Here is a 27553-nt window from a genome sequence, read left to right as displayed (position 1 = left end):
AAAAGAAAAACAGAAAGAGCAAAATAAAAAGAAAGGAAGAGCAAAAGAGTGAAATAAAATAGGAAATCAATCAATCAATGAGTGCTGCCTGGTTGCTTGTACCCATTGTTGGTGGCGGCGCGCGGCGACGTCAAGAGGTGCAGAGCACACGCAGCGGAGGCCATGCTGTCCGTCTGCAGCGCAGGAAGCTGCAGGGCTTCCAGGCCGTGGCTGCGCTGCAGCTGCAGCGTCTGCGTCGCGATCTCCGGCATGTCCTGCGACATCACGGTGGAGGCGGAGGAGATGACGTCTGGGGAGCGGGCCCGGGTCGGCGAGGCCAGCGGCAGCAGCAGAGGAGAATCTGGGACCTGAGGCGAGTCGAGGCCCAGAGGGCCGCTGGGGGAAGCCAGAGCCTAGAGGAAAACACAGGAAACAGCTGAGGATCGGTACAGTTAAAACAAAGCAAATTTATCATCTCCTAAATAATGACATTCTGTAAATAAATAAATAAATAAATATCCTGTTAAGCACCTTTTGCAATCCAAACACTAATCAAATAATAAAAAATATCACCAGAGCTTTTCACATGTTGGAACAAATGATCAAGCGATCACTAAAGGAATGCTGCTATTGCATTTTAGGCAACGAAATATTTATTTTCCTACTCTAAAAATGAATGATTTGTTTGTCTTCATTTTTATATATTTTTAAATTTTATAAAATAAGCTTAAGTGGTTAATTAAAAAATCTGCAGAACCTGGCAAAAAAAAAATTGTTTCCCATTAATTGTCAGAATAATCAATAATTAAAACAATCGCTCGTTGCAGCCCTTTGTGTTTTGCAGCTCAAGATCATATTACTTTTAGATTACTTTGCAAATGCAGATTGATGTATTACCAAAAACTTCAATCAAAGAGGTGAAGGACATGGAACTTTTCCGTAACAACAATTTTAGTAATGGATTATTCTAGCGTGCTGTTAATCATCCCTTAGTGATTAACAGCATAACGCGGCAAAAAATATTCTACCACATTGTCCAGATTCTTAATTTAACCACTAAAGGTTTTTCATACAATATTAGAAATACATTAAAAGATGCATTTAAACAATTAATAAACTTCATTTTTAAATGAGAGAATGAATATTTTATTGCCTAAAATGCTGTAACAGCAATTCTTTAGTGAAATTGAACTGAGCAAAGTTTTGACTGAAACACTTTTACAAAGATGTTTTTTTTTTAATCTTAAATGCAAACATCTTATTAAAACTTTTACAACAGGAATTTACTCTATTAGGAAGTGAAATCTGAGAAGCAGTCAGGACTCGGCGTTATGCCTTACCTGCAGATTCTCCAGTCCGGGCAGCAGAACTGCAGGTGCAGCCCTCGGACTGCTGGTGGCGACAGAGAGACCCAAACTGCCGCCGCCGTTGTTTTCTCCTCTGATGGGACTCTGACTGACATCGTCCATGGCTCTGCAGAGAAACAAATCACCACAAATCATATGGAGGAAGTGCTCTCTGTGATAAATATCAATAATATTTACAGAGACGCTCACCTATTTGTCGAGTCAGAGTTGCTGCTCATGGCTGTAACTATAGTCAGACTGCTGGCGCTGCTGCCAGGAGACGCAGGTACCTACAGAGTCACAAAACGTATATTATGCTGCCAAAAAGATGCTGAGTTACAAAAAATTATGAATAACCAGAGCTGGATAAAGAACCCAAAAATTGTACTCAAGAGTATCACTAACTCAACATATTTTTACTCAAGTAAAAAGTAGCCGTCCAAGAAATTACTCGAGTAATAGTAAGAAAAGTACTTGGAGAAAAGTCAATTCAAGTACTGAGTAACTAACCAAAACATACATGAATTCATATTTAAAAATTACACCATTAGACGCACCAAAACATAAAACTCTGTATAAATATTGCTATTTTAAAGACCAAATTATAATAATTTGTATAAATACTATAATTACCAGACAAAAAAAAATCCTAATCTGATTTTTTTCTTCAAACCAAAACTTATGAAACTTTAACAAAAACTGCAGGCGTGTGAGTACACCAGTGAATTTTTGTTTAAAACATGTTTTTCATTCAGAGAGTAGAGAATCCAGAAATTTTAAGAGTAAGAGTAAAAAAAATCTAATTCATAATTTAATTACTCAAGTAAAAGTAACAAGTACAACGTAGTGAAAATACTCCTAAGTAAATTTTTCCAAAAAGTTACTCAAGTAGAGGTAGATAGTTACTACCCAACTCTGCAAATGACACCCTAAAGGTTTGGAGTTACAATCAGTACCGAAGTGCTTGGTGTCATGAAAGCGTCGGGAGTCATCAGCTTGGGCATCGGCCCGCCGGATGCTCCAGAGTTGGACAGGAAGTCAGAGGGAACAGGAAGTGAGGGGATCTTCCTAAGGTCGGACTGCGAGCCGCTTCCAGAATCTTTGTCGGAGCTCTGGTCGGTGAGGTGGTCCGAAAACCCAGCTGGGAAAAACGAGCACAAAGCAAACAATCTGGACTGATATCGTTCTAATAACTGATATTTACCTATTACATTTTATTTATTAGAGTAGGAATTTAACATGCTAAAATAATTAATTGTAAAGATCTTAATGCGTGAATTTTTTTTTAAACAATTAATCAGATTTGTTTTTGTGCAAAAGTTCCAAGTGGAACCTTTGTATTTGTGCGTTTCTGGCAAGGCTGTAAATATGACGCACCAGCTACATCTGCTAACAGCAGCTATAGTGGTTTCTCTCGGCCCAACGGGGTTAATTTCTGCCTCAAACACCGGTCTGATTGGACGCTGAAAAAGACCGTAGTTATGTTCAAGTTGTGCTAAAAGGAGTTAGCCTATCTGCGAAGCTATTCAAGCCTAAAATAGCATCTCAATGCTAAGCCTGTAGCAGCTAACGCTAATGCTAGCGCCACAGTCCAGATTTCTAAAGAAGCTAACTGAATTATCAGGAGTTCCTGAAACATTTGAAAGTACTTTTCTCCAATCTGATGACTGAAGAATTAAAAAATATATATCTCAATCGACTGGAAATCCTCCATATTACTGCTTCTTTAATGTCCGTCTTTCCATCCATCCATCAATCAATCATGTCTTTCTGCTTCATATTATTTTATTAACTAGTACTGGTGCGTCCATAAATCAGCAAACTTCATCTAATTTAACTGCACAGTTCAACATTAACTTACCAAAACCATCTTGGGAGTCAGAGTGGGGAATAAAACCTGGCGTATTGAACCCCGAGTTGGGCTGAAACCAGATCTGGACGTCCTGCAAACTCCTAAAACCCAAACATGGAGACAAACACATTCAGAGAAACGTTGATTTAAACCTTTTTTTTTACTGCAAAAACCGCCAAGATTCATCTTTACAAACAAACACTAAAGTAACTCTTTCTGCAGTGACTCTGCTGATTGATTTTGCATAAATAACTGTCACTAGTCACAGTTCTGGATTGAAAAAGTTAATAGTTTTCAAACACTGATTTTGGTAAATGAATAGTCACATTTACCAACTTTGATGTCATTTAAAAATTGTAGTTTATTGTTTTACCATCAGGTTAGCCGCATCCAGACAGACAGTAGAAGAAAACTTACTTTGTGTGAACACAGTAGAGTTTAATTTGGATCCCAGATTTGGACTCTGCAGGTCCTTGAGTGCCCTCTAGTGGAGAAAGCAGGAAAAGCTGGTTAAATCAGGACCAATGAGTTTGTATTTAACATTTTTCTGATTTTATCCCACATTTTCTGGTCAAAACATTGACCATTAAGTGATTCTAATTCCCACCTGCAGGTGGCAGTATTTCAGGTTTACTACACTGCCTCATCTATCAGAATCAACTTTGTGATCAATTCTGCCAAAAATTTAGTTAAAGTATAAAAGCGCTTGTTTTTCCCCTCATTTTTTTCCTCTGAGTAGATTCTGAACAGGGTTTAAAGAGGAAAAAATGCACCAAACTTTCTTGCAAATATTTCTAAAGTATGAAATAAAACATTTTTTGGAGCAATAAAAACACAATTTCAGTCACTTTTATTGAAAACACATGGCCAAGTTTAATAAATTTACTAAAAGCAGATCTGGATGCATCAAAGCCTGTTGGGTTTACATTTTCTATGGTAAGTCTTATTCGTCTGTAATAACTTTGCCCAGTTTAACGTAAAAACAAAAAGTCTCCATCTGCATCAACCACCTGTGGTGAAGGGGATACATTTGTCTAATCTTGAACTGGAATAAGCAATAAATCATTTAATCACATGATAAATTAAAATGAGCTTAAAAATGTCCATATGCATGATTTATTATTTTTCTCTTTCTACCAAAACTGGATGAAAGTTTTCAGTCTGGTGTTTTAGTCTCAACAAGCCGTTTTTCTTGAAGGATAATTTTGTTTAAAGAGACTTTATAATTAATTTTATTTGTTGTTTCTGCTATTTTGTTTATTTATTTTGGATATTTAAAATGTCTTCAAGTTTTAGTGTTGAATGTTCATTAGAAATTAAAGTTTAATTATCTTTGAGTGTGTTCTTGCATTATTATGCCATTACCATTATATTACTTGAAAAAAGTCTCAAAACAACAATATGATTGTTTATCACAATAATGTTTGTGAGCTGCACAAAATCAGTCTACGTGCCACAAATGGTCCCCGAGTCGCACTTTGGACACCTGTGTTCTAAAGTAAATCTGAATAATATAAAGGAGCCAATGTGTTTGTTTCTATTTGGACTGAGAATCTTTCCAACTCAGATTCACTGGAATGACTGGCTCCAGGTGTGGCTGGGGAAAGCGCCCACCTGTCGACATGCTCTCGCTCTCCTCCTCCGCTGGCAGAACCTCGGTGTGCCTCAGGCGGCTGTGGGTCACGTCGCGCACCCCGAAGCTGAGCACAGGGTGGGTGAGCAGGAACTCCGACACGGCCGTGAAGCTCGCTTTGCCCTTCTCCTGGTCCTGCCGTAGCTCCATCACATAGAGGACCTGAAGGAGGACGACATGGATTCACCATGAGGCGCCGCTCACATCACATCTGTATCGGCCCCAACATGGTAAAAACCTCCAGATCGGGTTGTAACTAGTCACATTTACTCAGTTACGTTTACTTGAGAAACTTTTGTCAGGGGAAAATGTTAAAAATGTTTTATTTTTTGTTACTTATGTGAATTACTGTAATTTTTGTTTTCCAATGACAATTATAAAGTTAAGTAGAAATTAACTTTACGATATTTTCCGCACTATAAGGCGCACCGGATTATAAGGCGCACCTTCAATGAATGGCCTATTTTAAAACTTTTTTCATATATAATGCGCAAAGAATAGACTCTGATTCTTTGCGCATTATAAGGCGCATAGAATAGACGCTTCAGTTTGGGTTGCCAATTTGTTCCGTACTCTATTACACATCTACATTTGTAAAGAAGTGGTCCCCGAGTACTTTATATAGTAGACTGCCCTAGTCATTGTTTCACTCACGGTGTTGGTGTTGTGATATTGTGCCCAACTGCTTTCTGGGTAACACAGACCAACCAACACGCTGCTGCCACCGCAGTCTCTGTCTCTCTTCCCCCGCGCGTCCCCCACCCCAGGCTTTAAATGTATAGTGGCTGGTCCCTTGGTAACCCTAGTCGAAGCTCCCCGGATGAATGTCTAAAGCCACTTTGTTGACATAAAGAATGTCAACAAAACAGTCCGACTCGGGTCGGCGAGGAGAGCCTTCTGCATAACACCAGACGATGGTCACCCTTCTCCGTTTGCGCACAGCATATTCGTGGAGAACTTGGTGCTAAATGACCTGCAGACGACCCGATTATCAGGTCAGTAGGTAGATAGGTCAGTCAAACTTTATTAACAAACCTGCATTCTGACAACTATCCCAGCATGCACCGTGCGCTTCTTCTTCTACGGGCGAAAATGAAGTCGCCGGCTGCTTACCGTAGTTGCTAGACCTGTTGTAGCTCCATATTGGTCCATATATAAGGCGCACTGTCGGCTTTTGAGGAAATTTAAGGTTTTTAGGTGCCTTATAGTGCGGAAAATGCGGTAATAGTATAATTTCCACTGGAAAGTTAGTTTCAGCTTAACTTTTATAATCTGTTCAGTCTGATGATGTAATTTTTAAATATTAAATGATTGATAATTTGATCAGTTACTCGAGTTACTTCAGTACTTTTCACCAAATACTTTTTTACTTTTGAGTAAAAATATGTTGAAATAGTTCTACTCTGACATGAATAAATTTTTTATGTACTCTGCCCAACTCTGGCAGCAATGTTCCCAAATATGATTCACCATGGTAGTCAATCTGTTTGACTACCATTGTTATTTAATGATTCTTATTATTTTATTTATTATTTATTTTACATTGGCTGTTTCACTCCTAGCTGTTCTGACGTTTAACCAATTACTAAATTAGATTATTTAAATCGATTAATCATGATTAACAGATTCATCCCTACTTTAAACACTACGCCACTCACCTTTCTTTGCACATCAGTGAGGATCAAGTATTCAGCAGCAAGATCTAAACTGGCCTTGAGACTGGGAAGAACCGTAGAGTTGAATGGATCTGGAGAAAACCTAGAAGAAGAAGAATGGATAGCGTCGGTATAACAGCTAGAATAGAATAAAATGTAAGCTTTGCACGTTGTATTTTTTGCTTTTAGGAGCTGCACTTGGCCCGTCATGAAACAAAATTTGTTGGATGATAAAATATCCCAGAAGTTATTATAAACAATAATATTGTTGTTTTGAGACCACTATAAAGTAATATAACTTTAAGAATGTGTTTGTTTAAGAGCACATTCTTAAAAATCAATAAACTTTAACATTTAATAAACATTTAATACAGAAACTGGAAGACATTTTAAATATTACAAAATAAATAAAACAACAGAAACAACAAATAAAATTAATTATAAAGTCTCTGTAAACAAAACTGCCCTTCAAAAAAAGGAGCTAGTTGAGACAAAAGCACCAGAATGAAAACTTTTATCATCCAGGTTTTTTGGTAGAAAGAGGAAAACAATAAATCAGGCAAATGAAAATTATGGAGCTCATTTTAATTTATCTTGCCATTAATTGATTTATTGATTATTGTGACAGGCGGAGCTGCAAGTAGGAAAAACATCTATTGTTTAAGTTACCTGATGGTTTGCAAGCAGGTCCAGGAAACTGTGCACCACAGCTTCAACTCCTGGTTCTGGTCTGCTCCAGTTATCAGAAACCTCCAGAACGGAACCCTTCAAACATAAAAACGAGGAAAAAAACGTCAGTGAAACTCCAGACAGAAACTCAGAGGAGCGTCAACGTTTCAGTGAACCGACTCTGGGTCCTGCCGCTTGTGGTTGTCACAGAAGAGAAGACAGGAGAGAGGACGTCCTTCGTGAGGTCGGAGTTCATGGAGACATCTGGACGACAGAACAGGAGCAGAAATGTAAACTGGATCAGCAGCAAAATGTTGTTGATGATCAGTGGTTTACCCCCTCGCTCCTACCTGGGCTTATCTTGTCCTCCTTCTATGTAGATCTGCCAGAACTTGATGTAACCGTCGTGGCTCGCTGTGGCCAAAACGGTCCCATCAGGGGACAGAGCACCTTCACTGACTCTCTGCAGGAGCACACAGTTTTATACTTTAACAGAAAACAAACAGCAAAAAACAAAATCTTATGCCAAATAAAAATATCTTAAAAGGTGTATCTGACATATTTTATCTTCTATAAATGCTCAGTTTTTGTGCCATGACTTCCTGGGAAATAAAAAATCCAGGTACCTGTGTGTGTCCTTTAACTATAATGAGGCCATCTTTGATTTCTGAGGCATCAACTGGCCAACTGCTGTAATTGGCTCTCAAAACTTCGAGGTCCCAAACCTCAGCCTGGAAAAGGGAAAGTTCATGTAAACAAAGGAAAATGGAGAAATCTGAAGTGAGATGTTTATTTTCTACTAACATCGATGCAAACCTATGAAAACCCATGTCTGTCATGAAAAAAAAACAATGAAAGCACAACAGAAGTCACAATTCCATATGTTAAAGTCATAATTACAACTTTCAATCTCATAATTATGGGATACAAAGTTAAAACTATGAAATAAATGAACATAGTTATGAGATTTAATGTCATAGTTTTGTCATAATTACTAAAATAAGTCATAATTTTGACTTACTTAAGGTCATAATTATGACAAATTCAAAATTATGGCTTTTTATCTCATAATTATGACATTAATCGTCAAATTTATTTAATTTTGCAATTACGATTTTGTATCTCAAAACTATTAATTAATTTAATTTATAAATTATTTCATAATTTTTACTTTGAATCTCATAATTTTGAATTTGAAAGTCAAAATTATGACTTTTATTCTTGTAATTATGACTTTGTATCTCAAAACTATGACTTACTATTTCATAATTTTGACTTTAGATAGAACATAAAAATTTTAACTATTAAAGTTGAAAATATAACTTTTATTCTTGTGATAACTTTAAAACTCATAATTATAACTTTCTGTTGTGCTTTTATTTTTTTCTTTCATGGCAGTAATGGACTTCCATACAACGACAAACCCTCAAGTTTGGCAGACTTTTTTAGTTAAGTTTTTAGAACTTTCATCCTGTTTTTAACTATTGTAATATTTAAATTAGAATTAAGAGAATAGATGCTGAAAATGTCCTGCATATTTTCTGTCATGTAGGATTTTCTGATTCGTGTTCAGAGCCGGTTACCCCGTCCTCATGCAGGAGAGCCAGCGTCTGGCTGGTGTCGTCCTGGTTCTCCTCGCTGTCTTCCAAGATGTACGGGCACCAGATGAGGCGTCTGTGGGAGTTCAGTGGAGCGTCTTCTGGACGCTGAATGTGAACCACTATCTGATCCCTGTTTGGTCCAGGTTAAAGTTATAAGTGAAATGTCTGCCAGTTAAAATAGCACTTTTTCAACAATATTAAGGAAATGCTTACTTAAAACAAGCTGCTATATCTTGCTCTAAAGTAACCAATAAATTAGTTTTGTCTTATTTTAAGTGCATTAAGATATTTGCACTAGAAACTAGACCAAAGTTTTTGTGTTTTTGCAGTGCAGCAGTTCGACCTTTTTGAATTCTGCACCTGAAAATTTACCAAAGAATGAAAAAACAAAAATTACAGCCATAACTAATAAAGACTGAACTAAAACGAAGCAATATTTACCTAATAAAAACAACCAAACTGAATTAGACAAATGTCACAACAAAATAAAACTAAACTATAATGAAAAACCCCAAAACGTAGCGTTTTTCTGCTGCTTCCTGTCAGGATACAGTATTTTGCTTCTCGTGAGTGTGAGATGCCAGACCATCAGGTTTCCCGCCTCATCCACGCAGCCCAACAGAGAGGAGTCGAGGTGGGCGAAAGCGAGATCCGTGACGGCGCCAGTGAAGCCCTTCAGCAAGGAGCGCTCACTGAAATCCAAACTCAGCACGCGAATCATGGCGTGGTTGTTGGCTCCTGAACGAAAACACGCAGAAATCAACCAAAGAATCTGAATCCATGGAGAAAAATAGCTTTTCAACTCTTCATATGAAGTTGGGATGTTGCGAAAAACATAAATAAAAACAGAATAGGATGACTTGCAAATCCTTTTCCATCTAGATTAAATTGAATTCACTACAAGATATATGATGCTCCAACAAATATTGCAAATATCTGAGCATATATAAACATTTGAACATTAAATATATCGTCTTTGTAGTGAATTTAATTGAACCTAGGTTGAAAAGGACTTGCAGATTATCTTATTCTGATTTTATTTATGCTATTTATGCTAGAATCTGCCAACAACACTCATCTGTTGTTTCTGGTTCCAGTAGTAAATAAGGTGTGTGTGACATTTTATCTTTTCATTAATCAAAGTAAATTAGTCAAATATTTCTTCTCTCACCTCTGATGGCGTAGGCGAGGAAGGAGTTGGACACGGCTATCAGTCGGCCGTAATAATACTTGTGCTCCCAGTCGTACTTGGCGACAGGTTGAATTTTAACCTGAGTGAAGAGTTTAAATCAGATAAAAATACAAGAAAATAGGAAAAAATAATCATAACTTCAAAATATTCTTAGGATTTAATGAGGACTAAACGAGAGTGATCTCTCCTCAATGAAAAAGACTCATGAGAGCAGCAGGATTTACTGCGGTTCTGATCCAAACTCACCTTGTTGCTGCCCCGCGCCTTGCTGTTGATGCCCGAGTCCTGACTCGCCACGATCTCCACGTTGTTTAAGACGATGGGGATGCAGGTGCTCCCATCATCACCAGTCAGGCAGCTAGAAAACAACAGAGAATATCCATTTAGTTTGACATTTCACATCTTTAGAAAAACAGAGACAAAATGGCTGCCGTAGAGATGAAGAGTAGCCACTCACATCCTCTGGCTCTCCTGGATGCTGCCATCAGTGGAAATGGGTCTGGTGGATTCAGATATGCTGGTCCCCAGTAGTCCTGCTCCCAGTAAACCGTTCAGCTCTCCATTGAAGGACAGTTTTCTCTGATCGTCGCTTGGTTGCATATCTGAGAAATACAATTAAAAGCTACGTTCACTTCAGAAGGAGCAGGGAAAGCAGCAAAGCGGTTTGATTTTTCTAGAAGTTCTGATCCGACCCAATTGGAGATCCCATTGGCAGATAATTAATCTAAACACTCGATTCCAGCATTAGTTTCTAGCTTAGGAAACTCCTTTGGTACAGAAGAAAATGTTTCTCTTCACTGTCATTCACTATTCAATAATTATTACATTCATTTAGCATAAATGGTGCCTCATACTTAGGCCTGCTGCAATAAACAATAAATCAATGAATCACATGATCAATTGAAATTAAAAAAAAATTTACTACACAAAATAAATACATAATAAAGTAATTTATGTGATGTACAGGTGTGTGTGTGTTCAAATAATCTCTGTGGTGAAGCTGAATTAGGTGCAGGCCGAGTTCAGGAGTCTGACAGCTGAAGGGAAGAAAATGTTCCTCAGTCTGGTGGTTTTGCTCTGGATGCTGCTCAGCCTCCTGCCTGAGGGAGCGGCTGGAACAGCCTGTGTGCAGGATGGGTGGAGTTCTTCATGATGAGGAGCGGCCATCATACTGTGGAGGAAACACTGCAATCCACAGTCCTCTGTGCAGCCTTAACCAGCCTCTGCAGAGCTGTCCTTTCAGCAGCAGTGCAGCTGTCATGCCACGCTGTGATGCAGGTGTAGAGAATGCTCTCCACCATACAGCCATAAAAGCTCCTCAGGACTGAGTTCCTTAGTCCAGCTCTCCGCAGCTTCCTGAGGAAGTAGAGACGCGGTGGGCCTTCCTGAACAGACAGGAGGTGTTGGTACTCTAGGTGAGTCACTGGATATATGCATGCCCAGGTGCCAGTAGCTGGAGGCCACCTCCACAGCTGTTCCTCTGATGTACAGGGGCTGAAGAGGACTAATTCCTTCTGAAATCCACCATCATCTCTTTGGTTTTCTTCACGTTGATGCAGAGGTCATTTTCTCTGCACCAGGTGTTCCACTTTCTCTCTGTAATTGGACTCATCACTGTTTGTGATGCATCCCACTACTACTGTGTCATCTGAAAACTTCACTATGACAGCTTGGGTGCCTTGCCAAGCAGTTATAGGTCATCAGAGTGAAGAGGAGGGGGCTCAGCACTCTGCCCTGCCACAAGCCAGTGCTGAGGGTGATGAAGGAGGAGACGTGGTTGTGGATCCTGACAATCTGAGGTCTGTTGGTCAGGAAGTCCAGAATCCAGTTCCCCAGTGTGGGACTCAGTCCAAGAGACCAGAGCTTCTGCACCAGGGTCTGTGGGGTGATGGTGTTGACGGCTGAGGAAAAATCCAGAGAGAGCAGACTGATGTAGGAGTTCCTGCTCTCCAGCTGGGTGAGGGCTGTGTGGATCACTGATGAGATTGGGTGAGGGCTGTGTGGATCACTGATGAGATGGCGTCAGCAGTGGAGCGGCTCTTCCTGTAGGCATACTGATGGGGATCCACAGTGAAGTGGATGAAGTCTTCAATGTGGGTCATGACTAGCCTCTCGAAGCACTTCATGACTGCCGATGTTAAGGCTATAGGTTGGTAGTCATTCAGGCCTGTCACTGTGGAGCCCTTGGGGACAATAGTGGTGGTCGTTAAGCAGATGGGCCCAGATGCCAGTGACAGTGAGGTGTTAAAGATGTCTGCCAATACCACGTCAGCACCGCAGACAGCTGTTGTGTGCAGTCCCTCAGTACGTGCCCTGGAATGTTGCCGGGGTTAGGGTTAGGTGATTTCCTGGAGGGTCTTCTTCACATCTGCTGTTGTCACACAGAGAGGCGTGTCACCAGGTGGTGGCACAAGTATCCTCAAAGCAGATCCTCAAAGCGAGCGTAGAACTTATTGAGTGCATCTGGCAGTGAGGGCTCCCTTTGGCATTGTGCATCTTCAATGTTGCAGTTATCGATGCACTTGATGCCCTTCAACATGTGCCAGGTGTCAATGGTGGTGAAGTGACCTTGAATTTTCTGGGCGTATGTGGCTTTGGCCCTCATAATGCCTGTAATCAGTTCTTTCTTCACTTCTTGGAGTGCTGATGCCTCGCCTGTCCTGATAGCAGCATCCCTAGCTTTCAGCAGAGGTCTCCCCTCAGCATTCAGCTAGGGTTTCTGGTTCGGGTAACAGATTATCTGACGGTTAAATTATGACCATCAGAAACCGTTCCACCACTTTAAGACGGAGGGAACAGCACCCAATTGGTGATTTTTAGCCATCAGATACTGTATCCCAGTTTAACACTGAGGGGGCAGTATCTGAAGGGCAGCATTGAGAATTAAGCATTCTCCTGGTTTTAGGACTATATGAATAGCCCATTCATATTATAGCTGGAGGCAGTACGTACGTACAGGCCTCCAGCTACTGGCATGTATGTACGTACATTCGTACGTACATGTACAAATTACATACGTACGAATTAAGCATTCTCCTGGTTTTAGGTCTATATGAGTGGCCTATAATAGTACATACATACATACATAGATACATACATACATACATACATACATACACACACACACACACACACACACACACACACACACACACACACACATACATACATACATACACCTATGTGTGTGTGTGTGCTTGTGTGTTTATGTCTTATGAAAGCGCAGTTGCAAAACGTGAATAATGTGAGACAACGTCGCTGAAACACGTTGTTTGGCCTTTCACGGTGTCCGTAGTTGTGGGCGCTGAACAAGCAAGCGCCCATTTTGCGGTGCGAGGAAACGCTGGGGGAGCCGTGACTGATGGGGAAACGCGAATCGACGTAACATGTTGGCCAGGTTTTCGTTAGGCAAAGGACGGCATAGTTCTTCATCGCTACAAAAACACTCAGCCTCAGATGTAACAAATCCACTTTGTTATCCAGTGAGCGGACATTGGCCACAAAAAAGAGAGTCGGAATTGGTGGCTTCCTAGCCTTCAGCTGGGTCAACGCGCCCGCCCGCTTCCCCCTCTTCTCTTTTCGGGCACAACGTTTCCATTTGACCGTTGCTCCTCGTTGCTGATGTTTATGTCATAATAACTGCTAAAAAGAAAATTAACCACAATGCTCTATTCTGATTTTTAAAAATATGTAATATTTATCTAGTCAAATTTTATTTAATCTTATGAGGTTTTTGAAGCAGTGTCCTCCACGGCGGGCCTTTTTCTGGTTCGGTAGTTTCTCGCTAGCTACGCTAGCTTGAGGAGCAAAGCGGCTTCATACGTTTGACTGGCAGCCAATCATAAACGAGAGCTTGGCAAATAACATTTTATGTAGGAACCAGTTCATTTTGAGATGGTCAAAACTAATTGTTAAATGGTGATTTCATCAACAAATGTAAAAGCTAGATAGGAAAAAATAACAAAAAATACAACTGTTTACACCATCTGTTGTTATGCATGTCTTATTAAATTTAGTACAATAGCACCATTAACACAGAAATACCGGATTTTTCTATAAACATTTCAAACTCAAATATACTTTAATCGGCGTTACTAACCTTGTTCCTTTATCGAGTGAATTTTAAACAGAGTTGCTTTTTTATCCTTTCTTTTGTTTATTGCGGTTAGCCTGTTCAGGTAGAACTGCTTCCGTTACCATAGCTACCTTAACAAGGAAGTTGCCAGAATAAAAGCATATAACCTTAATGGCTCTTGGCCTTTACTTTTTAATGAATTATTGTAATTTATATTTCATCATCATGTTTGGGAAAACAGATTATATTTTGTAACAAAAAATGTCTGTTTTAAAATTGTATTGGATTTATTATTACGTTTTGGTTTTTTTCTCACCTTTCTTGAGGCCCCCACTTTAAAAAACACAGCTGTAATATTCAGATACATCTAATAAAATTAGAATACAATGAAAAGTTAAATATTGGAAACTCATGGTGTTGCACCATAATCATCTAATTGATCCCAAACACCTGCAGAGATTTTCTGAACCTCTACAGAAAATCTCTGCCTATTTTCTGTAGAGAAATCAATATACGTTCACACAGCATATTAAAGCTCAACTCAGATTATTTTGTGAATTTTAAACTACTTTTTGCAATTAAAGTAGTTAGCAAATATATATAAAATAGTTTTAAGTCAAAATAGACAGCAAAAGCAGGGGCTGTATAATCTTTTACACTCAAAGAACCATAAGAAAATGTGTGTTCTTGTATTTATGCATTATATTAATATAGCTCTTTTCGATAAAGGATCAACTAGTTTAACCAAAGTGCCGAACAGTACTAAAATGGATCAGACTGAGATAAGAAATAAAACAGAAAATGAAAATAGTAGAATGAAAAACTATAAAATCATGCAACAAAAGTCAAATAAAAACAGCAGCAACAACAAACCAAGTCATACTGAGCCAAGAGAAACTGAAAGGTTTACACAGGGCTTCTGCCCTGTAGGTAGACTCCCTTTGTGTGTTTTTCTCATATCGTGTTTGTAGTTGTCTAATGCCTAGATTATCTTTGCAAAGTGTTGACTTTGGCAAATGGCAGTTCTTGTTGAATCTGCGTTTTCAATACGTTTGATTTTAACATTTTAATTTCAACTGATCTATATTCTGATCTATGAGCAACTCACACCAAAAGTATTTCATGTATTCTGGCCATTGTTGAATTAAGATAGCGGATGTTTCAGTAGCTGCGCTAAATTACAGATTTCTTTTAAGAAACTTTGAAGAAATTTTACTCATAACGCATCTATATTGGTCTGATAAGTAGAAATGTGCCTAAATTCATAACCAATACGTATTTTAATCTTGTGTGATTTTTATACGCATTTCTAGAAAGGGAGGGGAGAAATCATTAAGTATTTGTTCATTTATCGGTCATAATTCCAGTATTAATATCGGATATTGATATTGGTAGAAATGTTCACATTGGTGCATTTCAATTAATTTCCATGCATTCCTTTTTTACATTGAGAAACTCTAAAAATGAGTGGACAGGTGTCGAGATTTTCCATTATTATACACTTTTATTTACTGTACTTTTCCAGCCAATCAAGAAACTCTGTGAATGACGCTAATTATCCAATAATTCGAGTTTATCACAGAGACGTTTTTAACATATTTCCAATGGGTTTAAATGAGTCTAAACAAAAAATAGCTAGAACAAAATAATAATAAATATGTGAGGGGGGAAAAACTCGAGTATTTAAATGTTTTGGTAGCAGGGACACATTTCCACCAGAAAACAGACTGAGATACAAGCTAGCTGCTAACAGGCCGAAGCAGAAACGACTCTCAGCAGACTTTAAAAGGTACCGAATAATATATTCAATGCTATTAAAAACATTTCCTCCACTGAGGTATTATATCAGCAGCTAAAGAAACGCCCGCTGGGTAAACTGTGCTACGGTAAACAGTGAGGTTAACCTCGGGTTAGCCTGTGCGGCCTAGCCGTGTAAGCGTCCCCCACTTACCGGCGCTGCTCCCCGGACGGTCGAGCTTCAGGATGTCCCGGAGGTGCTGGGTCGCTCCCTCGATGTCTATGTTAGAGTTGGACGCCATGGGTGAGGGGAAATGGGGGGGATTTGGGAAAACACTGAGGGGAAAATATTTTTTTAATTCGATGCGATGCTGTCACAGTTCACCCAGAGCAACCGTCCAAACTTCCGTTCTGTCCGTGCCTTCCGTTCCGACTGCTCACACTGTCTCCGCTCATTGGTTCCTACCTGAAACTCGTCTGAGGTCAACTCACGAGAGCGCCATCTACTGTACAGTCATGTTTAAAACACCTTCTGATTATTTTAGCAATCTACTGTACAGTCATGTTTAAAACACCTTCTGATTATTTTAGCAGAGTCGTAATATTACTCTAAACAAATTCTGACATTTTAAGAGAATTGGTCAAAATTCTGGTTATTCTATTTACATATTTAATCAGATGATGCATTCTTGTTAGCAAGGCAAAGTTAAAATTACTTTCTTTACTCTAAGTTGTGCAGTTTTGCTTCCGATAGATTGTGTAGTTCCCCTGATGACATATTAACAATGTTAAAAGTATTAATGTCAGGTTTTAACAACTTTAACTGATTTTTAATATAATCTTGTGATTAAATGGGCCACTTTAAAAAGTTATTAAAAGGGCAATTTGTGTGGAGTCTTGAAACTTTTTTTAACACCTGTATTGCTTTGTACCTTTTCACCATTTCAGGAAAATTGGGATTAATATTTTATTTTATGCAAGTACTAAAAGGGACATATTTAACCCAACATGCATTAATTCATACCTGCTTATGAATAGCACAACTTACTTTAATTTGCCTTAGAATCTTTCTGTAGTAGATAGGGCACCAAAACTGACTGTGGGCCCCACATCCTTGTAAACCTGCCTCTGGTTTTAAATATAAAATTTGTTTTCCTACCAGGATTAGTAGACAAATCTTTATTTGGTTATTAACCTCTTAAAAGTTAATTAAAAAGGTGCAAGTTGCTGGTGGTTCTTAGTTAGACCGTTGAAAGCCGATCACAGGAAAAGCAAGTGATTTATTGGCACATATTTACTGATAACTATGTAAATAAAAGTAATTTTTGAATTCATATGCTTTGAATCGTTTTGTTTTTATGTTTTTTACTTGAAGTAATCATAATCGCGCAACATTTCAGTGACTGCTACGACAGCTGAAGCAAAACCTCTGGAGATTGGAAGTCTTTATTGGCCACATCTGGGCCAAAGAAAGTGCCTGAAGCCAAACAAATAAACAAGCAAAAGAAAAAAAAAATAACTTCAGTACATCGGCTCTTCAAGTAATTTCTCTGGTGAGGAAACCGGTTCAGAAAATGACATGGAGAGACCACACAGTTAAGAAAAAATGTCCAGGTTTTATTGTGTATCGTGGCTGTTGTCCTTGTCGACTGCCAGATGTTGAGTGAAAGAGAAAAAAAAAAGAAAGAAAACAAGATGAATGCTCGTCCTCCAACATCCTTTGGTCTGCAACAGCTAAACCTGGCAGCATGAATCACGCTTAGAGGGGCAGAAACTAAACTTGACTCACTAAGAGCAGCTAAGGTGAACACATGAATGGGGCGTCTCAAATAAAACCTGAACACGGATCTAAAGAACCGAGTCGACAGCAGAGCAGAACGAGTTAGAATCAAAGCAGAGCATGAGTTAATGGCATCGATCGGATGTTTGTCCTTCTGGTGGCTTGAGTGTAGATACTGAGGATCTCCCAGCGTCATGCAGAGCGGCGGAGCGGCAGACAGGGGCGTCTGATTGGTCGGCCGGCTCTCAGCGAAGAGGCGTGTCGCGGTTCTGCTGGGCTGGAGGAGAGGAAACCCACCTGGACGCGGGTCGGTGATTGACATCTAGGGTCCGGCGTTTTTGCTCGTTTGTCAGGCGGGCCTGAATGAGACGGAGGGAGGGAGGAGCACTTCCTCCGTCTCAGGCGGCCGCCCCTGCCCGCCGGCGCGGAGAGGCGGCCTAGCCAAAGTTGTGGATGGCCAGCCTGAACATGTCATTGGTGCACACCCAAGCGTCGTTAATGTTCTTCAGGATGAAACTCTGATGGAAACCCATGATGGGGTCTTCATCCGCCTGCAGAGAGACACCAACACTGAGTCACATCAACGACAAATACTAACACCTGTCGCAATAAATCGAATGCTAAATTAAAACAAGCTCACTAAGGCAACCTGACGTGACCCAAATCAGATTTTGTTGCCTTGACGTGACCTTTTCCTGACCTTTCAAATGTGACCTGAATCTGTACAACCAGGTCGCTTCCATCTGACCTGAACGTCATTGATACTCGACAAACGTCACGATTTTGCGTCCTGACATGCAGAAGAAGGAAAATCAACAAACATGGCGGACTATAATGAGGATATAATGTTAATTTGCTGGGTCCTGTCGGACGACAACTTCACAATCGCAAGATACGCTTCACCATTAGCATCTACGTTTACTTATGCAAACATTGAGCACTTCTTCTTTTTCATGGCAATTGGTAAAACAATGAGCACGCTCTGTGTGTGATGCTATTGCGCCCTCTACTGCACATGCGGGACACTTTCAGGGCGTTTGAAGTTCTCAGGTCACATACAAGTCGCATTTATTTGGAAGCGTGAACCACAAAAAAATTTAAATTACGCAAAAAAATAAAATCAGAATTGCGCATTAAGGCATTCAGTGTGAACGAAGCCTAATTTCTATTTACATGACTTATCATTTTTCTCTCTTTTCTGGTTCTTTGGTCTCAACTAGTCCATTTTTTTATTTCATAATTTATTTTATTTGTCGTTTCTGTTTTGTTTAGGACACTGGTGTCCAAAACAGACATTTTAACTACTGGCAGGCCACAAAATTCATTATATAAAAATGCTAAAATTAGTTTATTGTGATATTTCTATTTTTAGTTTTAACTCAACAATAAATAAAATATGAAATCTGTATACCATTAAAGATTAAAAACACTGAAAAACTGTCAATTTCCAATTTTTGGGGTCATAAATTGTATTCCATTTTGTATTTCTATTATTTATTGAATCATTCTTGATTTGTGGACAGGGGTCAAACAAAAGGACCACAAATAGCAGGCCACAATGGACATCCACTTCTCCAGAAAGATCTTCAGAAACTCTGGAAAACTATTAATGAAGTTGAAGAAAAAGAAGAAATGCAGATGAGAGGTACAGTTACCTTTAGCTGTCCTACGACCATACTCAAGATGCAGTTGTCTGGAGTTGGCTGGTGGTCCTGCGCTGTTATACTATGCGCTATTTTTGTGAAGGGGAGACTCTGGGAAACACAATAAAACAGAAATATAAACAGCTGGGTTAAATTCAAGCATGAAAATAACAATAACCTGCAATAATATGAGAAGGGTCAGAGAATTCCTCAAAAAATAAAATCAGTGAAAATAGAAGATTGATACACCAATTATTGAATTAGTTTTTACCCAAATATTGCAGAATGTCACAAACTTACATGAAAATGTCAAAATTTGCACAGAAATATAAAGCATAGCACCATTTAGGACTGATTTTTTTTTTAAAAAGGTGATTTTCAGCTAGTTACAAGCTGCAGTATGTAACTTAAAAGAATATTTAGTTGTTGTTTTTTTACATGTTGACAGTTTAATATGAGACAGAAAAAATGTTAAAAGATAGATCTCCTCCCCACCCTCCCTGAGCTACTACTGCCATCTGAAGAAATGCAACATTCCTGACCAAAAACAACCAATCAGAGCCATGGGGGAAAGGCTTACCGCTGTTAATCAATCTCATGTAATTACTGCTAAATGTTCCAGTGGGAGGAAAACAACTTAATGTTACAGAAAAACCGTTTACCCACCATCATACATGGTTATGCTAACTAGCTTTAGCATCCATGGCAGCCTCCGAATGAGTGGTGCGTACAGAAGCCTGATTGACAGCGTTCCTGGCTCCGATTGGTTGTATCGGAGCCAGGAGCGCTGGAGCACTGGAAGATAGCATCATTCCAGTGCTATCTAGTTAGCACTGGAAGAATGGAGAGGAGCTTTGTTTCCCCCCCCAGATTATCTGCTTCATACCATATTGTCATGACATGGTGACCGTTTCAACCAATATGTAAAAAGTATTTTAAGAAAAATGACATACTGCAGGTTTAAGAATCTGTTTCACCTGCATAGAGCAACTTTGACTGCATTTTGTCCAGTCAGAGCAAAATCCTACACAATTAACTCCAGGTTTCCCCACATGAAATATTGTTTGACTCATTGAGGCCCTAAAATGAAGTCATTATGTTTCACAAAAATGCTTTGGATCCTTTAATGTTATGAAAAATCTGGCTTTTCTTATTGACCTGCAGCATAAAATAAAAGAGTCAAAGTTTTTCTCCATTTCTTCAACCACAAATTACCACAAACACTCACAGTGAGTTTCTCAACAATTGCTATTTTTCCCTGGTAGGGCTGTCCTTCCCATGTAAGGCATGACGTATCGATCTGAGAGGAGAAACGGGAGACGATCGTTAGCTGGAAAAATCATCTGTCTTCATGAAAAACAGTCAATCCACACACAGAACCAGTCTGAGATAAATCAAATACTGTTGAAAGTGTTTTTACAAAACCTAAACGTTAACCTCACTGCAACTGAAATTAAGTATTTTGGCTTTTATTCATATTATTATTTGGTATTTTCTGCCAATATTGCAATCATCTTAATATTTCTACCAAACTTAATTTTATTTTCCATTTCTCTACCTGCGATGCTGTGATTTTTGGTCAGCTGAGGTTGTTGAAAATCTGCTACATATATAAACCTTTACATAACTTTAACATGAAAAGAAACCTCAGTAAATACAAAATGTACTTTTCAAATGATTAATACAAAAAAAAAGGCTTCCAAACCAATAACTGGCTGGATGCTAACTAGTTTAAATCAGTATCTGCATCTTGTTTGACCACATAATTGCACCTTTTGACATTTAAAAAATAAATTTGCTCAATGGAAACATGTGAAATTTGAGAAACATTCACATTTTCTGATAAAACATTTTTGTGGTGTTTTGATAAGGTGGTGCTTTCTGGGTTAGAGAAACAAATCCCAGCCAATCAAACAAATGAGTCCAGTCAGGTTGGTCAGTTTGGACAGCTGCTTCACATTAATCATGGTGAATAAACTACATTTAAACCATTTCACTTCAATATTTAAGAGAATCTGAAAATGACAAGCAGAACCCAACTTTGACTCACATATATTGATCCGAGCTGCGATCTGTCCGAGTCGAACATCTGGTAGTAGTGCTGCACGAAGCTGGAGCCTATCTGCTCCCACAGAGGCTGCTCCGCCATCTTGAATCACCCTGCAACACACACTGGGCAGGGGGAGGGGGCGGAGCAGACATCGGGTCACACACACTGGTCAACCCGGATAAAAGCAACAAACATCTGAACATCCCAGTGAGCCCAAGTCAGCAGCTGTTTCTGTGAAGAACGCCACCAGCCATTATGAAATAATCACAATGTATGTATACAGGTGAGCAGATACACTGAGGGCTTTATGGACAAACTGCAAAATTAATTTCATATCATCCCGGTGTAAACACATGGGTGTCAGAGCGCATCATGACGTTGCATGGCTGGTAGATGGGATTCTGTGTGTGACGAACGAAGGTGTCAAATCCCATCGCTAACATGGACACAAAGGCTGGGAAAGGTGAGAGTTAATTGATAATACATTGACAAGTATGAAAGGGGCAGGATATTTTAAGATGTATCTTCTACCTGCTCCTTTTCGAACAGAAAATATAAAATTGCATGTCACATGGGCAAAATAATTTGTTTTACATTTTATTTCTTAAGTTTGTCTCATTCTATTTTGTTTTCTTGTTCTTTTTTGACTGTTTTTAATGTCTGTTCGAAATAAATAAATAAATGAAATGAAATTCAAATTAATTGAATTTAAATGGTCTAAAAGCTGGAGTATCTACATTTTTATAAGCATATTTGTGAGTTTGTCTCTGTATTATTAAATTTAATATAATTTCAGGTTTCTGTGTAACTTTTCTTCAGGTTAACTTAGCTCTGTTAGCTTTGATTTCTTCTTTTTCTCGACTTTTGTTCGTTTTAGACAATTATTCCCTCTGGTTTTGGAATTTAACTTACTTTTTTTTTTTACTTTCAGATAGTTATGATGCGCAACCATGGCTACAAGCTACTGTTTCTACATCTGGGAGCAGCCGATTAGCATATGAAAAGCTCAAATAATAACCTGAACTCTGACCCCAAATCCCAGAGGAGACAGTGAGAAATACTCAGAGAATAATCAAATCAGGGCTGGTAAAATAAATACAACAAAATATCAGAAAATCCCAGAGGACAATTTTCTTTTGTCTGCAGGAGAGCGACAGCTTCAGAAAACATTTATTATTCATCATGACGACGAGCTGAAGCATCCAAAAACATAAACAAGCTGGTCAGCAATGACATGAAATGGTTCATTACTGTTGTGCCACAAACAATTAGTCAATAATTTAGCATATCTTGTGAAATGTGCGTAAAAAAACTAATCTTTCTTCCCAATAGAAGTCATTTTACAGTTTGGAAACCTCTTGAAAGATGTCCGTTTCATTTTCATTTTTCTCTCTCTAGCACTTTGATCTACTGTGGTTATTCTAACGTCCTTTATAAATAAAAGCAGATTGGAAAATGACTTTCCCGTTTTCTTTTTACAGAAACACATACCGCAATATTACACGCAAAACTGGAATACAGGGCTTTAATGAGTAATTCTCAAAAATGAAAATACACATTTGTAAAACCAAAGCCGTAAACTGACAGCACAGGTCACGTGTTCTCAGGGTTGCTGCTGGAACAATCTAAGCGCGCTAAAACATTAGCACAGGACCCGCCAGGACCCGCGCACTGCGGGACAGAAACGCAACAAACCCGCACAGCTTGCGGTATTAAAGAGCAGAAGGAGAAACGATGCGTCGGTGCCGATCAATGGTAAAAGCTCCTCTTGTTTAGTCAGTTGACGTTAGCCAAGTAGCCGCTGCTAGCTTGTGAGGAAACTTGTCTGTTGATCCAGACTTTCCCACCCACCAGCTCATGTTAGCCGCCCGGGAAATAGTTTTTCCAAGGCGTTGGCTGTCAGACTCATTGGGGTTGGTCTTCTCACTGCATGCTAAAAATACCCAGACCCTTCTAAAGTGTGGATACCTCCTACGGGCCCGCGCTTATAACCCCCCGGACCAGCTACCCGACATAGGCGTGCCCGACGTTAGCCCCATAAAACCAGAGGTTATTAGCCTGTTGACCGGTCGTATTATCCTTAATTAATTCAAACGCCTAAATAAACTCATGTCTCTTTGTTTTCACGCAGGTTTATGCCCAGTGCATAAAACAAATGACATAAACTTACCTCACTGTAACGCCGAGGCCGGCTGCACGATGGCACAGTGCAATGTCTCCTACGCCGCGAAGGCACGCAACCGAGGACGCAGCCGCCGCGGTGCATTGTGGTTGCTGTAGTCTGTCTTCTTCGCACCTTTTGGCGCTCCTGCGGCTGCTGACACTCAATTTGTTGTATTACCGCCATCTACTGGATCTACTGGATGACAGGTTTCCCTTCTTTTTGTTCTGCTTCTTGTGATTTGACCTTTATTATACTTGCATCCAAAACATATTTGCAGTTGTAAATTTGATACCCATTTTATTCACTGCTTCCTTAAACTCTCCTTTGTGATTTTTGTGCAATAGATTCTGCTGTACCATTTCAAATGGTGTAAATGGGTGTAAAAAATGGATGGCTGGGGTAAAGCAGATGAAAACTATTAACTATACCTGCAGAGTGGAGTATAACTGAAACAATTAAGTACAAATTCTTTCAATAGCAAAAAGCAACAGAGTTTATTATAACATGTCAAACAGAGAAAATATGTTAAATTAATAGCTTGGAGAATCTTTTTCATCTCTGCAGAAAAGGGCTTCACATATTTTGCTAATATATGCATATACAGAGCTGTAAAAAAGTAGCTTAGAGATTTCATCTGTTTTTGACATTTTGTCACACTTTAATATTCCAAAACCTTGCATTATAATATCAAAGACATCCTGAGTAAATACAAATGAGGAAAAGTAAAACAAACAACACTGACATCTATCAGTATGGAATGGTTGACAAATTTATATTTATAAAGCTTTAAGACTCCAGAGAACTACATTAAGGACCATTAAACCTCAGTTAGAGGGAAAAAACACCCCTGCTTTAGATTGTAAAAACTAAGATTATCTGAATCTTCTGCTTCATGTTGGAGTCATCGCTGCTGTTGTCAGCTTGAATCTGACCGATGGTCACATGTTCATCTGGTTCTTCATGTGACTCTGCTGTCTTCACCGCCTCCCAAAACACACAGCAATGATAATTAGTCACAGATTCAGACACAAAGAGCTTCTTACACCCCTCCCTGTTCAAACCAGCGGCGGACATTTGGTTGAATCATCAAAACAGTTTGGAGGAACAGAAATAGATTAATTTTGATGAAACATCATCAAAATGAATCAGTTCTTCTTCGTGTTCTGACTGCACACACTCCCGTCTGTCCATAAAACAGAAAACTGCTCTTGAAACAGGTAATTTATCAGTTTATGGACAAATGTTGGATGAACTACGGTTACTATTACTGCCACAGGACAGTAAATAACACCAGTGTTGAAAATCCAAGCAGAAAGGGTAAAAATGTACCTGAAAAGCAGCTGAAAGATGACTTGGTTTGCTTCTTTTGTGGAGCGCCAGCAGGACGTCGTACTCAGTCCTGAAGAGTCTTCAGTTTGAAAAATAAAACAAACAAACAAAAAAGCATTGATATTATTGTCAAGATTTTGAGAAAGTGATCATTTCCATCCGTGTTTGTTTGTCTCTATGACAAAGAAATATAACTACATTTACCACCATACAAATTTATTCTGTTTTTGCTTTTTTCACAGTTAAATGTTTCAAATTTCAATTTATGTATCAGACAAAAATAATCTGAGTGAGTAAAAGAAAAAATCTCTTTCGAAATAATAATTTACTTTAGTCAAAGATATCCAAACGAGTCAGGCTCTATGCATCTACTACAGTTTTCTGGCTGACCACCGATCTGCCGGTTCCGATTTTGTCCGTCACCAATTCTTTTTCTTTGAAAAGTCACTAAACTAGCAACAAAATTGCTAAGTTGGCAACAGACTGATTGTCAGACTTCATCAGTAAATAAGATCGTTCTGTCATTTAAGTATTGCTCGATCATCAATCTCCCAAAATTAAGGAAGTCGAGGACAATTTTTTTGGTGACACCTTAGAAAATACAATTGCTCCCCTTGTAATTGTGCTTAATCGACCTTTTGAGCTTCAGTTTCATCAGTAACAGAACGTCTTGATTACTGCGGGACCAATCAAATTAAGAAATCACACCTGGATAAGTTCTTCTGTTTCTTTTTTGTTTTTTTTGCTCTGTTTGTTCAAATCTCCTGTCGGTAATGCCATATTACTTTTATCCAGGGAACAAAGCAAGATCCATAAGAAGAATTGGAGAATCTTGACTGGCAACATCAGTGTCTGACCTCACAAATGCTGAGAATGATCAAATATTCATCTAAACACATTAGAGAGAAATTAGGAACCATTTTAGTCCCTTGCAAAATTATTTCTAGCTTTGAATAAAGATGTTTAATTACAAACTTTTCTATATACATATATATCTCTTTTGTAATAAGAAACACCATCAAAATACATTCTGACTCAACGTGTTTAACATTTTTAAAACAAGCACAATAATGTATTTTAATCCTGAGGAATGAACAAGATGAAGACATGAAATTAAATTTTTTACATATTCATTTTATGACGACAGGAAGAAGAGGCTTGTACACTCTGAGAGCACTGACTACAAACTGAAGATGTTGCGGTAAACCTGCAACCAGAGCACAATAGGACGTGTAAGTTCAAGACAAAGAGTGTGAGACATTTCCTCTGGTATTTTTATTGTGAACTGAAACTCCTCACCTCTGGTTTCAGTTCCTGAACCTGTAGCTCATTAACAACCAACTTTTTTCTTTATCTTTCTTCTTAAGGAAAAATCTGTTCCAGTCTCCTGGGCAAAGCCTTTTTTGTAAAGTATGGTTTTGTGTTGGTAAAATTAAATGAAACAAAAGAAGGAAATATCAGGTTTTTGTTTGGGAATAAGCAAATCACTTTTGTTTTTATGACTTTGGTGAAAGAGGATGATTAACATTCTTACAATTTAAGTGCGTTGTATATATTTTAAAACGTTTGTTAGCTTTATATGTTTTGTGTTGGCTCTGTTCAGGGGGTTGTGCCCAAAGACTGAACGTTGTAGAACGGTTTCCATGGTGACGATAAAAGACCCCCACATAGCTGTCCGTGCGATGCCTGACCACTTTGTTTATTTAAATTGCGCAGCAAAAAACGTATTGTTTCCTAACCTATAAAATTCTCTGCAAAATAATCTGAATATCAGGTATTTACTGCAAAGACCAGATTTTAGTATGTTAATAAATCTTTACTTGATTTATTTATTTATTTATTAGATTTGTCAAAGAATACAGAATTTTAACCATACTCATTATAATAATCATTATTATAATTATTTTAGTCATTGCTATTGTATCTATTGTTATTTACGTATAAATTATTAATTTATTGCTATTCGTTATCTTTTAAATGTTTTTTATATGTTTTAGATTCTAAACATTTTATTTTGTGCAGTTATATAATTTTCTTATTTATCCATTTTAATCCTTTGTTATCATCAGGGGTGCGGAGTAACTAATTACTTTTACTCAATTACGTTTACTTGAATAACGTTTTGGAAAAAATTTACTTTTAATAGTAGTTTACTACACCATACTTTTTACTGCTTGAGTAGTGCAATATTGCTATATAACTACTTGAGCAATACTCTCCCCACTGTCAGTAACTTCACTGAATGATGAACAAACACATTTTAACCAAAAATGTACCAGTTACAGACACAAACCCACAATTTATGTTAAAAATGAAACTACATGTTTGAATGCAAACCTTATATTTTCTAGTTTTTAAATGCTGAGCCTGCTGAGATATGTGTAATGTTTGGTATTTTAAGGACTAAAATAAAAACATAAACACATATAAATTACGTAATTATGAAGTAACAAATGTAGATGCACAATCTTATTGTGTTTTCTGTACCTTTTCGACATTCTCATAATTTTGCACCTTTTGTCTGTCTGATGACGTTATTTTTAAAAATAATTGTTCTGAGTAGTTTTACCAAATACCTTTTTTACTCTTGCTTGAGTAATTTCTTGAATGGATATGTCTTACTTTTTCTTAAGTAAAAATATGTTGAAGTATTAGTACTCTAACGTGAATGCAATGTTTGCCTACTTCTTCTCCTTCTTCTCATTATTATTATTATTATTATTATTATTATTATTATTATTATTATTATTATTATTATTAAAATTAAAACTACATTTCCTAGCATGCTTAGTGGAAGGTCCTGAATCGCAGCCACACTAGCGGAACTTTGTAGTCCTTTCTAGACGTC

General features: G+C 38.4%; 2 protein-coding genes and 2 long non-coding RNA genes across 5 annotated transcripts in view; 1 reads left to right on the top strand and 3 right to left on the bottom strand.

Moving 5' to 3' along the window:
* The window catches only part of edc4 (enhancer of mRNA decapping 4), a 31068-nt gene extending 14878 nt beyond the window's left edge, over nt 1-16190 (bottom strand). Inside the window, exons 1-18 of one of the 2 annotated variants that reach the window (XM_008436541.2) lie at nt 15954-16190; nt 10385-10529; nt 10174-10285; nt 9907-10006; nt 9287-9473; nt 8718-8865; nt 7761-7865; nt 7485-7597; nt 7315-7398; nt 7135-7230; nt 6469-6568; nt 4792-4972; nt 3595-3661; nt 3187-3278; nt 2282-2466; nt 1536-1615; nt 1320-1452; nt 103-392 (exon numbers count right to left, since the gene is read on the bottom strand). In XM_008436541.2, coding sequence (XP_008434763.1) covers nt 103-392; nt 1320-1452; nt 1536-1615; nt 2282-2466; nt 3187-3278; nt 3595-3661; nt 4792-4972; nt 6469-6568; nt 7135-7230; nt 7315-7398; nt 7485-7597; nt 7761-7865; nt 8718-8865; nt 9287-9473; nt 9907-10006; nt 10174-10285; nt 10385-10529; nt 15954-16041 — 2306 coding nt within the window. In that variant the 5' untranslated portion in view covers nt 16042-16190. Of the gene's footprint in view, nt 1-102; nt 393-1319; nt 1453-1535; nt 1616-2281; nt 2467-3186; nt 3279-3594; nt 3662-4791; nt 4973-6468; nt 6569-7134; nt 7231-7314; nt 7399-7484; nt 7598-7760; nt 7866-8717; nt 8866-9286; nt 9474-9906; nt 10007-10173; nt 10286-10384; nt 10530-14026; nt 14126-15953 lie in introns of those variants that run through there. The other variant, XM_081608349.1, reaches the window with a different exon arrangement.
* A 1145-nt stretch (nt 16191-17335) lies between these two features.
* nutf2 (nuclear transport factor 2) lies at nt 17336-23504 on the bottom strand. Its single transcript, XM_008436544.3, has 5 exons — nt 23383-23504; nt 21213-21334; nt 20391-20462; nt 19175-19273; nt 17336-18070 (listed from the first exon to the last, which is right to left on the bottom strand). The coding sequence occupies exons 2-5, from the start codon at nt 21309-21311 to the stop codon at nt 17957-17959; spliced, it is 384 nt and encodes a 127-aa protein (XP_008434766.1). The 5' UTR covers nt 21312-21334; nt 23383-23504; the 3' UTR covers nt 17336-17956.
* LOC108167291 (uncharacterized) lies at nt 22815-25932 on the top strand. Its single transcript, XR_014087981.1, has 3 exons — nt 22815-22967; nt 23344-23582; nt 25853-25932. It is a non-coding gene; the product is annotated as an uncharacterized LOC108167291 (long non-coding RNA).
* LOC108167290 (uncharacterized) lies at nt 24128-26140 on the bottom strand. The gene is made up of 4 exons (XR_001777651.2): nt 26005-26140; nt 25832-25912; nt 24706-24784; nt 24128-24360 (listed from the first exon to the last, which is right to left on the bottom strand). It is a non-coding gene; the product is annotated as an uncharacterized LOC108167290 (long non-coding RNA).
* Between the last annotated feature and the right edge of the window lie 1413 nt (nt 26141-27553).

This window comes from Poecilia reticulata, chromosome 6, assembly GCF_904066995.2.
Source record: "Poecilia reticulata chromosome 6, P_reticulata-male-v2, whole genome shotgun sequence".
Lineage (NCBI taxonomy): Eukaryota > Metazoa > Chordata > Actinopteri > Cyprinodontiformes > Poeciliidae > Poecilia > Poecilia reticulata.
This window is presented reverse-complemented; position numbering and strand designations above follow the sequence as displayed.